We start from the raw sequence: 20,122 nt of genomic DNA on the forward strand, positions 1-20,122 counted from the left end.
AGGCGGGGCGAGTTGGGATGGCCACAGGCTTCCTGCACTGAGGCACAGGGTTTCTCCTTCTCCAGGCGCACCTGAGACTACCGTGTTGGCTGGCGAGGCCAGGCGAGGGCCGCCCCTCGCGGAGAGCGCCGGGGCCCGGAGGGAAGGCTCTGCGCGTGTTTCCGCCCGGAGCCGTTTCCCTGCGCGCCGCCGCGGCCTCGCTGTCGCTTCCGGTGTTTCACTTTTCTCTTTCCGGCCGGTGCGAGGGGAAAGATGGCGTCGCGCAAGGAAGGCTCCGGGGGTGCCGGCAGCAGCTTCGGCGCCTCGAAAGGCAAAGGCAAGGCCGCCGCCACGGGCGACTCGGCCGTCAAGCAAGTGCAGATCGACGGGCTGGTGAGCGGAGGGGTCGGGGCCGCCGCTGGCGGAGGGATGGGCGGGACGGCGCGGCCGCGTGGAGCCGCCGGCGGGGCCGGTCCCGTCCGTGGGGCGGTGCTGCGGCTGGGGGACAGGCCGTCCCGGGGCCGCCGCGGCGACCCGAGGGGCGCGGGTGGTTTAGCCTTCCCGCCGAGCTTCCTCACCCGTGGCCAGCCCCCGCCTCTGCTCACCCGTGGGGAGCGGAGCGGCGCCCTCCCTTGGGTAAGCGAGGACGGGGACAGGGCAGAAATTAATGTTTTTTAAATAAGCCCTTTCATCCTTCAGCTCCTCTGCCCCGGTGCCCGGGTTTTCTGTTTCCACCTTTCATACTTCAGACAGTTGAAAGCTACGCAGGTGTAAGAGGTGGCAAGCACGGTGGGTTTTCCTCTTCTCTGTTAGGGCTGCCAGCACCTACTGTGTTTTCTTCATAAGAAATCCCATGAAGTGACAGACTGAAGGGACTTAGCACGGTATGGAGCCATCCTAATAGAGGCAATCCGTGCAGACCTGAAGTGGAAGAGCATCCACTGAAGTTGGTTCTTGGCTTTGCTGCTGGCTATTTTTGTGTCAGTTCATGTCTCATATGGTTGATAATAACTCTTAATGATACAGTTTGGGGAAAAAATACTCACTTAAACTTTTTAAGGGTAGAAGCATTGTTTGTTACTTCCTATATTTACCAAGTGTCACCAGAACACTTTACAGCTGAAGTGTGAAGGAGAATGGATATACCAGTAATGAGAAGGAAGACATAATTTTGAGGCAAGCTTTGGAGCCTACTTGGCATTTATTAGTGATAGTCCCCAGCCATTATCCTGGAGTTATATGGTGTAATAAATACCTGGGAAGAGGAAGAATAACTTATTTGTGTATAGTGGTTCTTATGAGATAGAAAATTTTAACAGAAGTATTTCTGCAATATTCAGTTCATCTGTCTGATTATCTGGTGCTTTGGTACATATAGCATTTTCAAGGAGTGGTGAAAAATGGCCAGGTGTGAAACATAGCCCTGAAAATATAGCAGCTGACAGCAGACTGCTGCGGTTGCAAGCAGGCTACTGCCAGACGGACAGTGTGCTGTGTGGGTATTTTTATTAGGAAGTTTGGGGGAACAATGAAAAGGAATAGTGAAGAGCAGGATACAGGTTGGCACCTTTAATTCAGTTTCTATGGGTGTAAAAGCTGTTTGGTCAGTTTTGGACTTAGTAACAACTGTTACATTTGATTTCTTTTGTTCCTGCTTTAATGAAATATAGAGATCAGATGTTTCAAAACTGTTCTCTATCAGATGTGTAATCTGCTTTGTGAACTACTGCTCATTCAAATCAATTGTGAGTGGCCCTCATGGTCTGCTTCTGAAACTCCAACAAATGCCTGTGATTACTTTTTGTTTTATGCTTCTCCCCCTTCTTGTGTATTATTCCGGTACAGCACAGTGGTGCCTCTTGCATGGAGTCTGTACAGAGGAAGCTGACTTACTGAAAACAGTTGAAGGTTTTCACCTTTTCACCTGCTGAAGATGTCTCCCAGTGGGCCTTACATAAAGTGTTCTCGGGACACTAAGTGTGGTTCACAAACTTCCGTGACACCTGTGGTGAACAGAGGCAGAGGCATTGGCATAAATTTGCTTGCTTTGTAAGGTGGCTCCTATTGCAAGTCCTTTGAAGTCTTACTGAAATTCTGCTAAAATGTTTCTCATATCTTATTTGAAAGTGTCACCTGTGCTGTCACAAAGTAATGAGACTTTGTCAGTCATCTTGGTGATGACTGGGGTGATTACATGCCAAAACTAGGGATGAATTTTAGTGGGCATCATGGAAGTTGGCGATCTCTTTCTCTCTGCTGGTGCCTCATCTCTTGGCATTGTCATAAGTAATCCTTTCAAATGGGACTGCTTTGAAAGGAAAGGTACGGTATGTAGGTTGCTTTTGGGTCTGTGTATCCAAAATAGAAGATGGATGAGACTTCTCTGTGAGAATGTGAAGGTATTTTTAGAAAGCTTGTTATTTCAGAGGAAAAGTAAAGTAAAAGAAAATATTGTTAGTAATGCAGAGAAGTTCTAAGCGTCATTATGTCACCTTAAAACATAATACATAATGATGCACCAATGCCTGCTTTGCTGGCCGCCTCCTTAAATCTAGTGCAAGTAGAGCATCCTATAGTTAAACCCTTTCTTATGTTAACCTGAATTAATTCCTTATTTTATTATGTAATGGTATAATTTGGATTTAGATCAAGTGCAATTTTGTTTCAGGTAACAGCAATAAATTAAAAAGCACTGCCATGGCAGAAGTAAAAGCTAACAATGAAACCCTAGCTAATAAGAGAGGCTAAATTCACATAACTTTTAAAAATGTTCATACTATTGGAGTATTTTGCATGTATAATAGCACCAAAATTTAGGAGGACTGAGAGAACTGCCACATTGTAGACACTTCATAACTTGAAGTACCTGAATGCTTGTTTATAAAATGCTCCTGAAATTAAATGTGAATGTAGATTTCCAGTCGTCTTAGTTTGAGAAAAAGGACAGGAAAAATACAAGTTTGTACCCTTTTTTTGTTAGCTTTTCTGCTAGATAGTTAAGGTCTCAGTCATCAAATGGTACATATGGCTAGTTACTGTATCATTTTTGTGTGTAATGCATTCTATTTTTGATAGCTTGAACATGGTTTTATTTTCTGATTCATTTTTGAGACATTTGTAGCAGACAAAACTATCTATGTGTACAGCGATACTGACAGTTTTGAATGGGGAATGTCTTTTGTAAGGTGTGATAAGCACAAGTGGATGGTATTCTTCATCCAGCTCAGGAATGTGAGGAATGACCGCAGTATCAAAAAAAAAATTGACTTTATACAGTTGTTTTTACAATATAGAAAAAGACACTGATTGCATGTGGGTTCAGAGCCATTGATGCTGAGGAGGTTTGTTAAATAAGGCATCTTTGAGGTGTTTGGAACTGGTCATCTTCTGAATTACTGAGCTGTGTGGGTACTGCAGCTTAAGCTAAGTGGTGAATAGAAATACGAGATTTCTGTTACCCCTTTTAAGACAATATTGTGACTACTTTGTGTTTATTGAGTAATAAAGATCAGTAGTGGCAGCCTGTACTTGTTCTACAGATCACTGTGCTTAACTCATCCCTAGTGAGGAGGGACGTTTAAGCTATATAAGTATGTGTGCAATTGTAAAGAATAATGTGTGTTTAGTTGCATATTATGGGAAGTCCTAATATGTCACTGGTTGATGCCATCATGAAGTGCTTGGGTGGATTCAGCTTGTATTGGTTCAACAAACAAAGTATCCCATGTGTTTCAGGTTTTATGTTGAGCTTTTGTTGATGTAGCAGCATGTCAGAAAACTTGTTTGCTTAAGGAATAAACCTATAGTGAAAGCAGTTTCCAGTGCAAGTGGTCAGTCTTTCTAAGAAATTAGGAATTGCAGGGTAAAAAATAACTCCAGAAACTTACAGTTATAATGTGCTTTTTCTTTCAGATGAGATGTAAGATTTTGTATATTTGTTTTTGGCCATCCTGAGAAAAAGATCAGAAGATGAGTGCAATACATCACATTTTGTTGTCTTTGCTTGCTGTTGTAGAAATTTGGATAGAGATTCCATTATGTTCACTCCACTCAAGTAGCCCAAAGAAAACTTGCTTTCACAGTACTGGTGATCACATATATAGGATATTTCTGTCTGCAACCTTCTCATGTTTCTGCTTTTTTGAGAGGGTAGCACTTGCCCAGTAACTCAAATTTGTGATGATTATGACTGCAAGGAGCTTTATGAAGACTCTTCAAAGCCTTCTGGACTTCTTAGAAACAGTAATTGTAAATTTTATAGCAAGTGTCCATCTGCAATAATCACAGGGGAGCAAATGATGATTTTAATACAAGAATGGGGGTGGGGGGGGAAGCAAAAGCATGACTGGGTTTTTACAGTAGGCTTTTGGACGTAATTAGTTCACACCTTCTTAAAGTTTTGTCCATTTGGAGTACACAATTTTTTTTATCTTCTGTGGATAGCTTTCTAAAGGCATTTTTAGAAGGTGAGTGAGCTTATTCTTCAGATGGTCTCTTTACTCAGCTGTCTGTTTGCATGGAGTCCATAGGAAGGAGAGCACTCTTGAAGAAGTAAATTTAGTTTCCTAAGTTTAATGAAATCAGTAGCAGCTTTGGAAGTATAGGATGAACATGACATCATGTAGTGGTTTGACCTTGGCTGGATGCCAGATGCCACCAAGCTGCTTTATCACTCCTCAGCAGAATGGGGGTGAGAAAATAAGATGGAAAAAAAACCTTGTGGGTCATGATAAGGGCAGTTTAAAGAAGCAATAGCAAAAGTCACGCACCTGGAAGTGGAGGAAGACAAAAGATGTTATTCTCTACTTCCCATCAGCAGGCGGATTGGCCACTTCTCAGGAAGCAGGGCTTCAGTATGCATAGTGATTGCCCTGGAAGATAAATGTCATAATGAATGCCCCGCCTTCCTCCTCCTTTCTCTTAGCTTTTATATTTGAGCAGATGTCATATGGTATGGAATGTCCCATTGGTCACTTCAGCCGGAGAGCTGACCCATGTCCCCTGCCAAGATCTTGCCGACCCCCAGCCTGCTGGTGGTGATGGGGCAGGTTGGAGAAGCAGCCTTGGTGCTGTGTGAGCACTGCTCAGCACCAGTCAAAACACTGGTGTGTTGTCACCCCCGTTTCTAGCTACCAATACAAGCACAGCACTATGTGGGCTGCAGTGGGGCTCAGCCAGGCCCAATTCACATTATATAAGTTTCCCTTCCATAGGGAACTAGACTAATAAGTCTACTGACTCAGTGTCTTGGTATTATTGGAACGTGTGTAGCTGATGTGGTCACCTCAAAGTGTTTTGTAGTTGTGCTTTAAAAGAAGTACAGAGTTAAGATCACTTTATGATCATCTCTTGCCATTTGAGAACATTAATTTAAACAGAATTCAGACACAAGAAGACTAAAAATTACTTTGGTTTATTATTAGTTCTGAGGCTTCTGAGTACTCTGACCTGCCTGGTAGTAGATCAGGGCAGCTAGTTCCAGATGTACCAGCTGCATTCACAGTTGATTGCAGCTGTATTTAATTGCAGGCATGCTACTCGGAGATTGGAGATGTTGTGGCTATGACCAGACATCCAGGAGTCTCTTGCAGATAATTAAATTTTGTCTCTGTTCACTTTTTCATTGATAGAAAGGATATATAACATACGCTTTTTCTAAGCTTCACGTATTGAAGAGAAAGTAGCACAGCCGTGGGGGGAGTGCGTGTGTGAGCAGTGCAAGGAAGGACAGAACATAGGTTTTCTTCCCAGTTACTGGTGTGCAGTGGATTGTCTGATCCCTTTTTCCTGTTGAATGGAGAAGTAGCAAAAGATGGAACAAATGTTGTAATTTCTGGCTTTTACTACACTTGCTGGAGGCCATTCTGATTTTTTCTGTAGCTAGTGGGGTCCAGGTATAAGAACTGTATTATAGCTTGAACACATATATTTCTGACAGAATTCATGGATGTAGTTTGGACTAGATTGTGCATGACTTTGTGAGCCATTCCTTCAATGCTTACAAGCTTGCTAGATTTTCAGTTTCAGTTTTGTGACCCTTCAAAGCAAAGGACTCAAAAACCAGTCTCAGGATCTTCCTTAAAGGGTTAATGATTATCACATGCTATCTGACATAAATGTAAAACAATGCCATAATTTTCTTACCTTTTTCTTCTTTTTTGGCAAGAGGTGTTGATGGACTCCTTGTTGTATTTCTAGAAATTCTTTAGTAGGGGCTGATTTTTTTGGAATTCAGCTGCTGAAGTTAATCAGATTTGGTTCACTGACCTTATTCTTTTCCTTTAGTAAGGTGCAATAAATTTCAAACTCTAAGCTGATGGATTTTAGAACATAAGCAGTAGCAGTAGTTATTCCTTTGCATGGAAAGAAATTTTCAGGTTTGCTGAACAGGCCTAGCAGTTTTCTTCTGTGAGTACCTACCTGTGCAGTCAAGTGACCTTCAGTGTTAATCTACGAAAAGGAAATATATTTGTGCATTCCTGTTTCTTGCAAGACAGCAAGGGAGGAGGTTAGGTTACCAAATGATTGCTTTTAGTGATGTCAAAACGCAGAATAAAGTCCATAAATTTGTTGGAACTTTTACAAGACTCTTGTACTTAAAATTAGTCTGAGTGATCTGAATTTGTAAATTTGGGTGTAAATTTTAGTTTTTCTTATTTCTACAAAACTGGTCTTAAATCTGAAGTTAAACTTCAATTGCATACTTAAAACTTTTGTAGCTGTCCCTAAAAATCACATATTTTCTGGGAGTGCGGGCAGTGGGACTGTATTGTTGATTTATACGGAGAGCTGTATTGAAAATATCCTTTTCATGGAATCACATGAACATCTGCTTCAGGGTGGTGTGTTTTTTTTTTTTTTTTGGTGACTTGGTGTTTGTTTCCTTAAAGGTAACAAACATCATCTTTCCCCTTTTTCATTCTTTTCCCTATACCTATTTGGGATCTGCATTATACCACAGAGATAATGTAACAAAAAAATGTCTGTTTTTGTTTGATGTTATGGCTGTGTCATTAAACACTACTCTGTTGTACAGGGTTTCAGATGTAAACCCACTTGTGGAATATTGCTGTTGTTTCCAGAATGCTGCTGTTTACTTGTTTTCCAGTAAAACAAAATTTCCAGGAAAATTTGAAATGAGAGAGGGTAAAAGGGAAATACAGTGTTAATTTTGTGCTTCCTGGATGAATGGTAAAGGTACTTGGATTTCTTGCATCTGCAGTTTTAAAGAAGAGCCATTATAATTGTAGAAAAGAGTGTAATGAACAAGTCTGATCAGCTGCATATCATATTTATTATCTCTTAAGTTTTTTCTCTCTTCCCCCCCCCCCCCCCCCCTTACTGTTCTGCTGGTGCAATTTTTATTTGGCCTCTTACATATGCATTGGATTATAGCCTTTAACTGTATAGGTGCCAGCTGTTTGCTCTGTAGTATCTTTGCATCCTTTTTCTCACACAGCAAAGTGAGTAAATGAGGCAAAGAGGACAGAGAAACTCAGGTACTAAAGCAACTATGCTGTGACCATGAGAGCAAGTGGAGCGAGTTGGATTTGTCATTAAGAAGTCTTGTCTTCCCTTTTGCTGCCTAATTACATTGGAAGTTTGCAGGGTAACCTTGTTTCATGTTTGTAGTGATTCTTCAGCATTTGCTTTTGCAAGATTAGTGTCCTTTTCAACAAAGTGATCACAGGTATGATAACATTATTTAGGGTCAGTATTACATTGCTTTACTGGAAGTAGTAGGTTGATGGCTATAGGGTGTTGTGAGGCTTTGGTGGGTTTTCTTCATTTGCAGGCTCGTTTCCTGTTGCTACGTAGCCTAATCTTGCAAACTTGTACTCTTAGATAAGCTTATTCCTGGGATACCAGAAAGCTGAGCTTTGTATAAGGGAGCAGCGTGCAGACTCTCCAGTTTTTATGTAGTCTACTGTTGGAAGTACTGGGAAATGGTGTAGTCCTAATAAGAGATTCTGAATTTCCATCAAAGCTTGGAGACTTTTCTGGAATGCTTTTTTAGTAAAACTTCTAACCCTACTCAGCTGTGTAAAATTGCATTTACCAAGGGCTTCCTTGACATATTTCTGCAGTTCTCACAATTGTAGAAGTTGTATCAGGCAAGATATAAAACTGTGAAAGCGGAGATGAACTGGTATATCACACTCGGAGATGTAAGATCAGGCAAGATATTTTTACTAGATGAGCACGAAAGCTTTTGTAATACAGAAACTGAACTGATATTCAAAACCAGAATTACTCCATGTGGTGGGTTGTGGGTCATGGCTGACCAGTAGTATGTAGGTAATGGATATATGGAAACTTTCCTCTAGCAAGATAACAGCTCTGAGTTGGGAGATGGGGATCTTTTAGCAAGGCAAGTATGCTGGCTGCTAGGCCGAATAAGTGTTTTTTATTGATCAAGCTTGCCTTCAGAGTAGTCACAAGGAAGTATGTTGTTACTGGGAAGCGTTTGCACTGCACAACTTGTGCATGAGGTTATTCTAGGAAGGCAGAGTAAAAGTAAAGTAATTCCTCGTATGACTAAATTCTTAAGCACCAATGTATGACTTTTTTTCTTTTTTAAATCCTCACCTCTTGAATTTATGCATGCATTCAGAAAACTATATCCAGTAATGCTTTTGGAGAACAGTGTGACTGACTAAGGTTTTCTTACATATTGCTCTTGCATAACAACATGCTAAAGCATATGTGCATTGCTCTTACTTCATTAATGGGGATGATGTTTCCTTTTTTTATTAAACCGCTATGTATGAATTATTTTTACACTTATGCCCATTGCACACATTTTACATATTGTAGAAAATAGCAAAAGTTATGTAGGCTTCTCAAAATGGCTATAGGCTTCTATTCCTTTGTCTTCATAGCTGCTGATGTGGAAAGCCTTAATATTAGTAACAAATTGCCATTCTGTAGTTAATTAAATATTGCTAGAGCTTTTAACAGAAGCCTTCATGGATAGCAGTGAGTGAGGGATACCTGAATCTTTAAATCATCAGACTCTGAAATAAGGATTGGAGGCCATGTTAATACTCAAGATTACCTTCTAATGCCAAGTAATACTTGTTCCAGCTACTTAATTCTGAGTCTTTGAATATATATATTTAGATGTACTTCTTGAAGTTTGTATAGAACTTAAGCTAAACCTTAAGATATACTTGTCAGTTAATTTATATTGAATAAAAATATACATTGGCTAATACACAAATATGTCAAGAAGATGGTGAGAAGCTGTAGGCCTTGTCTGCACTTGTATTTGCACCAGTGTGGCTGTAGTGTAGATATTACTCTTGTGTCAGATACGACTGATTTAATCAAAGATTGTTACTTTAAGCATCGTTACATCATCCCTGATTTGGTGATGGTGTCATGTGCCTAATGGTTTGCATTTTCATCTATGGTATGTAGAGTTCTTGTGTGTTGTGTTTTTTTTTTTTTTAACATGGGTAAAAACATGTAAGTCTGTCTTTTTAAAAACGCCCTAACATTATTGAATTGTTTTTCAGTGATTACTCTGCTCTTAGCTGTGGTATTTAAGTTGCTTGTGCCTTGTTTTCTATTACCAGCCCTTTTTGTCCTCAAGGTGTATGATAGATAGGATTTGTATCCCCAGCTGTTAATAGGGAAAGCCTATTTAGCTTATTGAGTGAGGAGCTCTTTAGGATGACATGTTTGATCATAGTAAATGAAATAATGTACAATGTTTACTGAAAATCAGTTTTTGAGACCCATCTTGCAAATGTTTATTTAAGGACTTTTTAAAATGACAACTTTTGACACTCCTGGAAAGAAAGTGATCAATTTCCATAGTAATGGAGTAATTGGTAATAACAGTGAAGTCTGTATTGAACTGTCTAAAAACCTTTGACATTTCTTCAGTTGTGAAGATAGTGCATTTCCTAGCTTTTCTTGTGGATTCTTCTCTTATACTTTACCCTTTTTGAAGACTTGGCAAGAATGCCCAGACTCTTGTGTTCTGCCTGCTGTTCTCTGTAAGGTTCTTGACATTGCAGAGCTATAGAATGGGATTTTAGAATATAATGTCCTTCAGGCTGTATTGTTTTGTGTGTCCTCCAAAGGACTTCAGATAAAATTTCAAGTTGACGTTTAATCTCTTTGACTTTTTCTTGACCTGTTTTCTTAAAAATTTAGATTGGATCATGCTGGCACTGAGAGTTCGTGTGTGAATTGAATACTAACTTGATGTGTTCATGGATACCTTGAACCATGAAGACAAGCGTTTTGTATGAGTTGGGTAATATGTATATACTTTCTATTAATCTTCAGGTTCAATGAGTTGCTTGAATCTAACCCAGAGGGGAACTTCTGGCATACAGTCTGTGTTTACATTCAGAAGACAAAGCATTGATGTGTACTGGCAAGCTGAAGGGTCAAGGGCCTCCTTAGAATATAACACTTTTCAGGCTTAGTGAAGATTTCTTAACCTGAAATGTGTTAAGTACCCTCATCATGGTGGTCTGAGGATTTAAAATTTCAGTGTATTTTGTCAATGGATAGGAGGTATACTTGCTAACAGAGCACAAACTTTAAATGATTTGTAAGAGTGCATTGGTGCACTCAGCATCTACTGAGTGTCATGTAAGTATACTCTAGTGAGGCATTTAAAACTAGAACATCTGGTATCACTTCATACCATGAAACTAGTATGCTGACAAAAGGAGTTAATCTAAATGTGGAGGTGGCTTAAATGTGTTGAGGAGTTTTACACTTAAAAATTTGAAGGGGAAATACTATTTCAAAACAACCTTTTTTTTTTTTTCTTTTTTCCCGCTGCGTTGCTGCATGCAAGGAGAATTAATGTGTTGCCTTCTACACTACTGTCTTTAACAGTTAAACTTCTCATTATGTCTTGTTCCTGTTATGTGCATATTAAACTGGTCTTTTGCCTGGTAATTATGTATGTGTAGCTGTTGAAAACAGTAAATCTTGTGATACTTATTTGGCTGTGTTAAAAGTACCAAGCAAAAGCGTATTTCCACCAAATATCTTTCAAATAAACAACATTTTAATGATTAAAATGTTGCATCAGAAACAAATGAGATGATAAGCACTACCTTTGTGTCTTACTTAGGTGTTAAATTTGACTGGGGTGTTCATTAGTGGGGAAGTGACAATTCCTGGCTTTGCTGAGCCAATGTATTATGTCTTCCTGCACACTGAAACATTGTTTAATATTCTGTTTTGGTTTACAGTTTATTGTAACAAAAGTAGACCTTTGCAGCTGACCTGCAGCATGGTATAGTTGAAGGAAGGTTACAAGATAGAGCAGGCACAGATTTTGAAAGGCCCTTTGTGGTATGTAGAAAATATGCATCATTTATGCCCTATTACATCTTAGGACTTTTTCTTCCATCTTTTAAATAAATCTTAGACCTTATGAGAGGCCTTGGAAAAAGAGGATCAAGTCTCTTTCTTTTTTTTTTTTCTCCTAGTCTTTGACGAAAGATAATGGATTTTCAACTTACTGTTGATATAGTATTTTTTTATTAATCTTTTTTTGTCAGAGACATTTTATGGGTATGATTACTTTGTGTGTTATTTTTCCATATTTACCCACTGGTGGGATGGTGGGAGAAGCAGGAAGGGCCTTGGCTCTGTGTAAGTGCTGCTCAGCAGTAACAAAACATCCCTGAATTATCAACACTGTTTTCAGCACAAATGCAAAATGCAGCCCCATACCAGCTACTATGAAGATTAACTCTGTCCCTGTCAAAACCAGCACATTTTCTACCCATTTTTCCATACCATTTATGTTATGCGCAGGTCCCACACTATCCAGTACATCCTCATTTAACCCCCACCCTCTTCCCTTCCTTTGATATAATATGCAGATAGCATTCTCTTAGTCTGTAGACCACCCCTATATAATGTCTGTAAAATGTCCACAGAATGTCCATTGAGTTTATTTAGTCCATGACTTTGGGGTCCATCTGTTATAGTGGTCACTCAGGACAGGAGAGATGGTGTGTTGGGTGGAATTATTGGGCACCGAAGCCAACTCGGGTACGGTCACTGTTGCACTTGTACTGCTACTGTAGGGATTGTCCTCCCACTGGTTCAGGTGGTTCCTGCTATAGTAATTCCTATAACATGCAACTCAAAGCATGGGTTACAACAATTTAAAGGTATTTCCATTACAATCTCCACTCCTGGTCCCTTTAGGTCAAGTTACAGGGTTTAACATTGCAGTGAACCATTCCCCTTGCTCCTAGCCTGGCTAGCAACAAGGAGTTCCTGCTGTAAGTTATTCCTATAACATGCAACTCAAATCCCAGGTTACAACAGTTTAAAGGTATTTCCATTACGGTCTCCACCCCTGGTTCCTTTGGACCACACCATAGGGTTTAACATTACAATTAACTTCCTCCTCTTGCCCCTGCTCCTGCTTGGATTTATCCACAGACTGCAGTCCCTTAGTGGTGTACCTGCTCCAAGTGGAGCCTTATCATGGCCACATGCTTTGAGATGCCCCAGCATGACCTTAGGCACAGCCACTGCTGCTTCAAGGTGTACCTGCTGCAGCATGGAGATATTTAGAGACGCAGATGGTTTGAGGTGTTCCTTCTCCACTGTGGACTTACCCTGGGGAACAATCCTTTCAGAGGTATACCTGCTGCAGCACAGATGTAACCATGGCCATAGATGCTTTGAGATGTACTTGGTCTGGCATGGGCTTATCCATAGCCACAGATGCTTCAAGATGTCCTGCTCCCGTGTGGACTCATCCACAGGTCGCAGTCCCTTTGACTCAAGTTCACACAGGAGTCCATTTTCTTATATAAATATTTGGTGTTTTATTGGAAAAGGAGGGTTAGGATGCTGCTTTGAGAGTGTAAGGCTTGTCAGTCTCTGCCTTTGTTTTACTTAAACGTTGTATCCTGCTTTGCAGTCTGTTTGCTGTGCATCCCTGCTATGGAGCCCCTTACCTGTGCAATATGCAGTATACATACATATTGATTTTAAGCAAGTGTTGTGCCCCTTTGATGTTTAGGATTTTAGTTGGAGATGTAAGTCACTCTTGTCAATATTTGGGTTTTTTTATCCATATCTGAGGAAAATAAGCAATCTCATTGACAAAATTCTTCATTAACATAGGGCTGGGTTTTAAGGACTTAGGAGCACTCAATTATTTTTTACTATTACATTATTATGAATGCAGAAAACCCACCTGGTTTAAAGCTTTTTAAACTTTAGATGACTTGTAGGGTATTTACTGCAGCTATAGTATCACTTTTTGGGAACAATCTGAAAGCTATCCTGCCTTATCCATTGGCACTCCCAATGATAATATTAGAATGGTTGTTTTTAATCTCACTGTCACAGTAGCTGTTACTGGAAATGGAGTTGTTCTGGAAGCGGTTTTCACATGGCCATGTTCAGATGGTGATACAAAGGCAAGTCTTACTCTATTGGAAAGGCTGGGAAGCTGAATCTTACCAGCAATAATTGATTTTCATGTTTTTTCGTTAGGTTTATGCTTTAAGTCAGCAGGAAAACCGAGGCTCAGTCCAGGCTTGGTTTTCTGGATTGCACTACCTGTTACTACGAGGGTCTGTCACTGTCACAGCTCCTTAGCACAATAACCAAGCATTTGCCAGGAAGGATAAGTGCTTGAATGTGGAAAAAATTGTTGCACAAAAAAGTTATAAATTGTTACAATGATATGGAAGTCGTGTCCAGTAGGGATTTTACTGTTACTTGGAAGCATCTGTTGAATGCATATGGAAGTAATGATTTTAAAATACATTCTAAAATAGCATCCATATTTCAGTTCTGTTGTGCAGGGTATGGTCTTTGAAAAATATCAGTAGTCTCAGATCAGCCCCCGCTCCCTCCTCCCCATCTAGCTCTGCCTTATTTTACTAATTTTTGAAAGCCAAATAGATAAGGGTAACTGTCTTGCAGTTTTTCTTCAGCTTCAAAATGATAACAGTTTGGCACAATCTGATGAAAAAATAGGCTGCTAAATAAAATCTGCTATTGCGACTTTTGGCTGTCATCTCTAAATCTTTCTATAGGAAGCTGCTAGAAGTTGATACTGAAGAGAAAACCTTTTACTTGCAAATACGCTAGTAGCTCAGTGAGCACTATAAATATTTGAACGATGGTGATTCACTAATACACAGAACATACGTACTGACTGTATGTTGAAGTGTAAGTGTAAGGCTCTCGTGTATCAAGCGGAAAATATTGAAACTGCTTGCCTTTACTGCTTCTATATAATTTCCATATGTTGTGCTCTAAAGGAGTATATTAACCAACTTTCATTCTTGAAATGATGGTTAGGTATTGAATTCATTAAACATAATAAATATAAATTGTATTGGCAATTTACAAAAATTGCCTGAAGTACTGAATATTTTCAGAAGATTTGAGTTCAGTGAGATTTATGAAATAGGAGGAATGATACACTAAGTAGTCCTGGGGAAATGCTCTATCCCACTTGTAACTAGCAGAATTTCGGATGTTAATCTTATTATAGTCATATCACTGCCTCCTAACAGTGTGCTGATAACATCTAATGCCCTGCTGCTTGCACAATTGAAATCCTGGGGCTGCTTTATGGTTTCTACAAGGAAGTTATTCTGCAGTGCCCGTGGCCCTGATGGTTTCCATGGGAATGAGCATGAATCCATGTACTGTGAAATGTGTTATGAAACTTTGTATTGCAGAGAAATACATTATACCAGTGTGTGAACAGGGCAATGCAGAATTTAAATACACAAATGTAAGGGTGCATTTTTATTTGTGTTGAGGCAATACTGAAAGTGTACAGCCACTTGTGAACAACGATGGAGATTGTTGTTAACCAGGACTGTTACACAGTCTTAAAAAAAAAAAAAAGTAAAAAATGTAGTGAGACAAAAATCAGGAAGAGATTGGTCTGTTTAAGTAAAACACGCCTTGATTAAGATTTGATATCTTCCTGTGTTTCTATGTTTTAATAAACTGCTTTTCTCCACTCTTTAGTGACTTTTTCCTTTGGTGCACTGCAGTTTAACTTTCTCCTTTTGCAAGAACAAGGAGCTTGCTTGGACATAAGTAAATAAATTACTTAAACAGATGTTTCATGGTACCTACAGGACGCTAGCTGTTTAACGTGAGTTCCTGACAGAGTCAAGGAAACCATAGCCTATGAAAACCCAACAGGCCTCTAACCAAAACTCAGTAATCTCCCCTTCTAATGTATTTGTACAGAAACAGGCTTAGTGTCTGTACTATTTCAGTTCTTCAGGCTGAATTCCATGTACCTATTTATGTTGGTATCTAAAATATAAAATGAAAGATTTTGCTATTTACCAGTTTTAGCTCTAGGTATTAAGTAATGATTTGTTTCATGTTCTGTGTCTGGCTTTATATAAAATCAGTGATTTTTATAATTTGGAGTAACTTTTTTTTTTTATGTTTTAAGTTTGGATTTATTTTTTTTTTTAAATCCCTACAGCTTTTGAAGTATTCCAGTAACAGAAGAGTGAGAAGCTCAAGTTTACAGCAGCTGGGTGTTCTTCCAGTAAATACAATATATGTGTCAATCACTTGGCAGTGTCCCGTAATGAGCTGGGACTTGCGCTGTGTGAACGACCACCTTTGCTGGAAGACTGACTGTTGGAAGGTGCAGGCGGGCTGTATCGTTGTAGAGGAAGGCCCTTCTTGTTATGCTGGGTTTCCCTCTTGCTTGAAGGGAAATTCTAGAGCTCTTGCATTGCAGTGGTTTGGAAGTAGTTCTTCTTAAAAAGCCAAATAACAGAACAACTAAAAGAGCAGATACTTGGGAAGTATTTTGTATGGGGCATTTCCTGGTGGTGGTTTAAGCTTTGCATTCAGTTTGCATTGAACGTGTTGCTGAGATATGGGTAATCTGTGTAACTTGAGTTACATAAAGTGAAAAAAATGAACTGAATGTCTACTTTTCTAGACTGAGCTTCAGTGTAAGCAAGGTACAGCTTTTCCAGCCATGCCCTGAAGAGTGCACATAACCACTTAATGTTCAGGAAGGAGCAATAAAATGCTTCTTGGCCTGTCGCTGACTTTGAATTGTGCTTTGAGTCACCCACTTACTGAGATAAAATGGCAAGTTATATCTAGCTTAATGATATGTATGGATGTTATCCCCTTCTTCATCCTGTTGGGGAAAAAAAGATCTACAAGAAAGTGTTGAGTTAGGACTATAAGCACTATATAGGCATGGTATGCATGAGGCAGGAGGTAATATGGAAAACCATCTAGATACCTATAATTACAGGGTGATATAATTCCTAAACCAAGTAGAAGTGACAGAAAATAGTGGGTTTAAATCAATAACCTGTTACCTGTTATGATTTGGGTAGTTTTCTCAGCATAATGTACATGTTTAGAGCTGCACTCCTTTTTGAAGGTTACTGATGTTTCCTTTTGTAGTGAAATCATCTGAAATCTTGGTGTTTACAAACTAAGCAGGTGGTAGGGTACCAATTGATGTAGTAAGTCACCCAGGGAATAATAAGCTTTGGTGCTTCCAAATACTCAGAAGTATTCAAATAGTACAGAAGCATGTAACATCCTGTCCCCACCCCAAGCCCGACAGTTCAAGATGGAATTTTTTTCATTCAATATAATACAGATTTCCAAAATTATTTGGTACTGACAACCTACATGAGACAAAAAGAACAGAATCCTATGATTTATAATTTCTGTGTGAAAATATATGTAGTATCCTGTTTGAGGACCACCTCAGATCGATATGCATCATTCATAATAGTTGAATTCAGGCTCAGCTCCAGGAAACTTCCACTCTCATGTCAGAAGGAGATTTGATAATTTGCACCTGATTGAGATGGTATGAAGCGGCATGCATCATTCTGTTACGCGTCCTGTATTATTATTGATTTTATACCCTCAGATTTCTGTCAAGTTCAGAAATAAGACTTTAACATCTGGTGTTTATTAGCTGTTGAATGACATAAAATGTAAGGTTACTATTCCAAGAACTGTATTTTCAAAGGCTTTGTAACTGTTGGTGTTAAGGCTCTAGCCAGTCAAGATAAAGGTAAAATATTGTTGGATGTTTGAGGCCTTCTGTCCAAAGGACAACTGTTATTCTTGCTGGACAGAACAGTGAGGGCCAAGACTCCTTATTTCTGCACTTGCTGTTCAGAAACAGCATTTTTCTAAATTTACCTTGGTTTTCAGGTCTACTCAGTCTTGGCCTTTTGGCCTTAGATTTTGGACAGTATGTTCAGATTAAGTATCTTTCTGATTACTTTTCAGGGAATTAAATTACTTTTTTTTTGGCCACCAATCATAGTTAGGATTGAAGATACCTGTCAAAGCAATTAGTTTAAGATGTTGTAGGTCTTAATGGAAAACTCTTTATTTATTTATTTATTTTAAATTTCTGAGATGAAATTGGTCTAACAGTGTCAAGAGCTTTAATTCCAGTTTGAAGCACGAGGAAGAAAAGAGTAAATGTTTAGACATTGATCATGTCAGAATGGTAAAAAATTCAGCACTGTTGAGTAAGAGAATCTAGAAAAACTCAGAAATCTCTGCAGATGAGCTAGACTGCGTATTTAAGTGAATTCAGCATTTGATTGTCAGTAGAGTTTGTGATTTCTCGAGATTAGTGTAACGTGGAAAATTCAGTTTCACTTCTCATCCTCAGTTCACTTCATGCCACAGCTTTGTGTGGTGGCAGTCTTACACCATGAAGCTTCATATCCAACACCTAAAAGACTAGGGTATAAACCTGTTAATTTTGTGCTTTTGATACCTTACTGTCAGACTGTTTTCTAGAACATGTTTTTGTGGACTGCACTGGTTAAGTTGGAATTTCTTGTGTGTGCCTGTAAACATCTGTCTCCTTAGTCACCCAGAGCAGATTGTTACATGTATTAGACACATTTTCTTACCCTTAACCATTGCAGTGGTGTCTGTACTTCACTTCAGAGTTCCTTTTCTCCGGGCAGGAAAGTTGAGAGGCTTTGTTACTGTCTTAGCAAGCGGTGCTATAGCCAGGAGACAGATCAGTTCAGGGCAAGGTTTTGCCTCGTCAGCTTCTAGAACTTGTCCTTTTAAAGTGTAGGATAAGCACTTACCGGTAGCTTATGGGGGGAAAAACCCTCAAAAACCACCAACACTGCCCTCCCAGCCCGCATGTCACCACCCCGCCCCCCCCCCCCCCGAACAACAGACAAACAAACAAAAACAAAACAAAACAAAAAAACCCAAAACACATATCCCACCCACCCCCCATCTGGAACTCTTCAAGTTGGACATGTTTTGTTATATTTTGCTCTTGTTTTCTGTTTTGTTTTTTTTTTTTTTCCCCTTCCCAAGTCTTTGTTTAAAAACAAAGGCATTCAGTGCTTACCTGAGTATTTCAGAGCTGTTTAATTAAATTTCATTTTTGCATACCTAATTGGATAAGTTTCAGCACAACACAGGTTGTAGATTTGCTTTTAGTGTAGTGTGAGCTGGGGAAGCAGGCAAGACAACTAAATTAGTATAAAATTTGATATGTAAAATTTGGTATGTCATCATCTGGATATTACTAAACAGCTTAAGTAATGCTTTTTCCAGAGGTGATATATATGCATTTTATATGTATCAGGTAGATGTCTTGATTCTAGGCATCCTTGAGTTTAGCACAATTCAAACTCAATTGCATGAGTCATTGTTTGTAGTGATAGTTGAGATCTATCAGTTTACAAAACTACATCAACAGTTATCTCTTGGTCTTTGTCTACGCTAGGAGTTTAAGTAAAATTACTCATGCTGGAATGCTTAGATATAAAAGTTCTCTGTTTGCATTTTACAAATTCCTGTAGAGTCCATATGTGATATGGATGTATTCAAAGTATTTCAGATGCTATTAGCAGTAAGAGCTTTCAAGACTCTTTTGCCAAACTAAATATTGATCACTGTTTCACTAGTGTTAGGTATTGAGAGGACGTGGGATTTGTGGCACCTTCCACATTTGATGCCCATGTCTCACTTATGGTGGGTTTGAAAACAGCTACATAACACAGTCTTATTTATACTGTCTCCCCATCCTCTCCCCAGATGCTGGCAATTGGTGCTGGCTGTGCCGACAGAGCTTTCTTGGGTGGGAAAAATTGCTGAGCATTGAAAAAGATTTAAATGCTTGATTTAAGACTGTAAATTGGCTCATTACATCATGTATCCAGTGGGTTACCAGAAGCTCTCTTGTTTGATATTGCATCTGTAAGACACAACACAGGTACTGGAAATCTGGTTTCAACGTCGTGACTTTCAGCCCTCTGGAACACAATCGTAAATGAATCTTCAGTGCTTTGATTTGCCGTTGTCTCTCTTTAGAGAAATACAGAAATGTGTGTCTTGGCATATTCATGACCCCAGGAATCTTCTCAGGACCTCCCAAAGGCTTATGATACTTCAGCTGGTGATTCATGTTATAGGTGTTTCTGTAATGAGATACAAACTTTTGAATTTAACAACTGTGATGTCAGGATGTAGCCAAAATTAAAAATTGGCATTATACTCTTACAGCTGAAATATATATCTTTGAAGATTTTTAATAGTTTCAGAATGGTTCTTTTTTGTAGTATGACTTCATTCTTAATGTTAGAGCAGTGCTTTGAAGATCTGAAGATTAGAAGCATGTTGAACTGCAAACTTTTTTTTTGTTAATTGAGGATTAACGGCCATTAAAATCTGTCAAGTGGCTACTCCAAGTGATTGAATTGCTTTGGTATTTTGAACACAAAATTTACAAGGCTGGGGGACCCGAGTTTTAGGAGTTATTTGTGTATCCTTTTCTAGAGTTTTTGTATACCTGAATATTTCTTATATCCTAATTCTATTTAATAAAACAAGCTGCATACCATTATTGGTTTGTGTGTTCAGACGTGTCAGAATTTAGAAATCTTAAGTTTGTTTGTTTGTTTGGGGTGTGTGTGTGGTTTTTTTTTTTTTTTTTAAAAAAAAAAATTCGTCAAATTACTTGACCCATTTTCTACTTGAGTACATAGCCTTTCCTGGCTGGCCAACTGCATTACTTATTTAAGTGAGTTGAAATGTGGTTTAGTTACTGTTAATTCCATGTAGCAATTGTACAGCAGTTAAGGGTCTAAGGGTATTTAAAAAC

At 39.2% G+C, this 20,122-nt stretch overlaps 1 protein-coding gene across 1 annotated transcript in view; it reads left to right on the plus strand.

Moving 5' to 3' along the window:
- Nucleotides 1–213: 213 nt before the first annotated feature.
- Nucleotides 214–20,122, plus strand: part of EIF3H (eukaryotic translation initiation factor 3 subunit H) — an 88,904-nt gene continuing 68,995 nt past the window's right edge. Inside the window, exon 1 of the mRNA XM_056331344.1 lies at nucleotides 214–372. Within this exon, the coding sequence (XP_056187319.1) occupies nucleotides 253–372 (120 nt within the window). The 5' untranslated portion in view covers nucleotides 214–252. The remainder of the gene's footprint in view (nucleotides 373–20,122) is intronic.

This window comes from Falco biarmicus, chromosome 3 (genome assembly GCF_023638135.1).
Source record: "Falco biarmicus isolate bFalBia1 chromosome 3, bFalBia1.pri, whole genome shotgun sequence".
Lineage (NCBI taxonomy): Eukaryota > Metazoa > Chordata > Aves > Falconiformes > Falconidae > Falco > Falco biarmicus.